General features: G+C 31.6%; 1 protein-coding gene across 1 annotated transcript; it reads left to right on the top strand.

Moving 5' to 3' along the window:
* Positions 1–607: 607 nt before the first annotated feature.
* On the top strand, positions 608–796 carry BDBG_16854 (uncharacterized protein; the record flags this gene model as incomplete). Its single annotated transcript, XM_031724722.1, has 1 exon — positions 608–796. The coding sequence occupies one exon, from the start codon at positions 608–610 to the stop codon at positions 794–796; it is 189 nt and encodes a 62-aa protein (XP_031577834.1).
* Between the last annotated feature and the right edge of the window lie 351 nt (positions 797–1,147).

Raw genomic sequence — 1,147 nt, forward strand, 5'->3', positions numbered from 1 at the left:
TGAGAATGGCCGAGAATCGGAGCTTTCAGCGGAATCTATGAAGTGTAAATGAAATAGTCTATATAATCGATCGGGCGCAGCCCGTCACAATTTCATTTAGTCTCATTCATAGCATAAAGTTACTATTTTTAGACATTTTAAGGTTTTTTTTAGACTATTTTTAATTTTTTAAAAAGTAACACCTTTTGATAACACTTAAATGAAATTTAAAGTTATTTAAAGCAATAAAAGTAATTTAAATTGAGAAGTGAAAATCATGGTTTCATTTGAAAAATATGATAAGAGTAGACAGTAAGTTTCACTGAAATAGTATAAAACTACTATCTAATCTTAAAACTGTGTAATGAGATTAGGTAAATTGATAATGAGACAATCAAATGTTCTGATCCTGATCTCAGACACGGTTACATAGTCAGTCTAATCAGATCTACTCACTGCAACAATTTCTGCAATGATTTCTGCAGAGATATCTTCAGTGACTTCTGACTTATCAACTAATGATCTGTTGATTGATGAGAAAATCTGACCTGAGTGTTCATTATTTCTTATACCCACTAATAATTAATGAATTGCTTATGAAATTTCCGCGAGAATATCTACTTTTTTAATGCAGAATACACTGAACTCTCTGAAACTCACAGTTGAATCTGATGATTCTCTGACATCTACAAGAGATATCACTGCAGTGAGAAAATTTTCAGTGAGACACAGTCTTGAAGATCTATCTACTGATTCTGAGATTACTGCACTTTCAATTCTGAAGAATCTCATGCATGTTAAAGCTTTCATGAAATGAAAGTACTATTATAAGACCTGTGTTAAAGAGATCAACTGTTTGAAACAGATTGAGATCTGATAACTGATTAAGAGAATACTACAAATGAGTGTTCTCTACAGTCAATGAGTATTTGATAAAAAGTTCAATAATATGAATGAGATTATCTGCTATAAGACTCACTGAGTTGTCTGCAGAAATCATTAACAGAAGAAGATTAATTACTCAAGAATCTTTGCATCTGTTATCTCTGTATTCACCTCTCAAGCTCTCATAGCAATCTTGACATCTCAGGGCTGATATGTTCTGCAGATTGATATAGTGACTGCTTTTTTAAATACTTAACTGTCTGCTGATGAATGAATATATATA

Source organism: Blastomyces gilchristii (genome assembly GCF_000003855.2).
Source record: "Blastomyces gilchristii SLH14081 genomic scaffold supercont1.5, whole genome shotgun sequence".
Lineage (NCBI taxonomy): Eukaryota > Fungi > Ascomycota > Eurotiomycetes > Onygenales > Ajellomycetaceae > Blastomyces > Blastomyces gilchristii.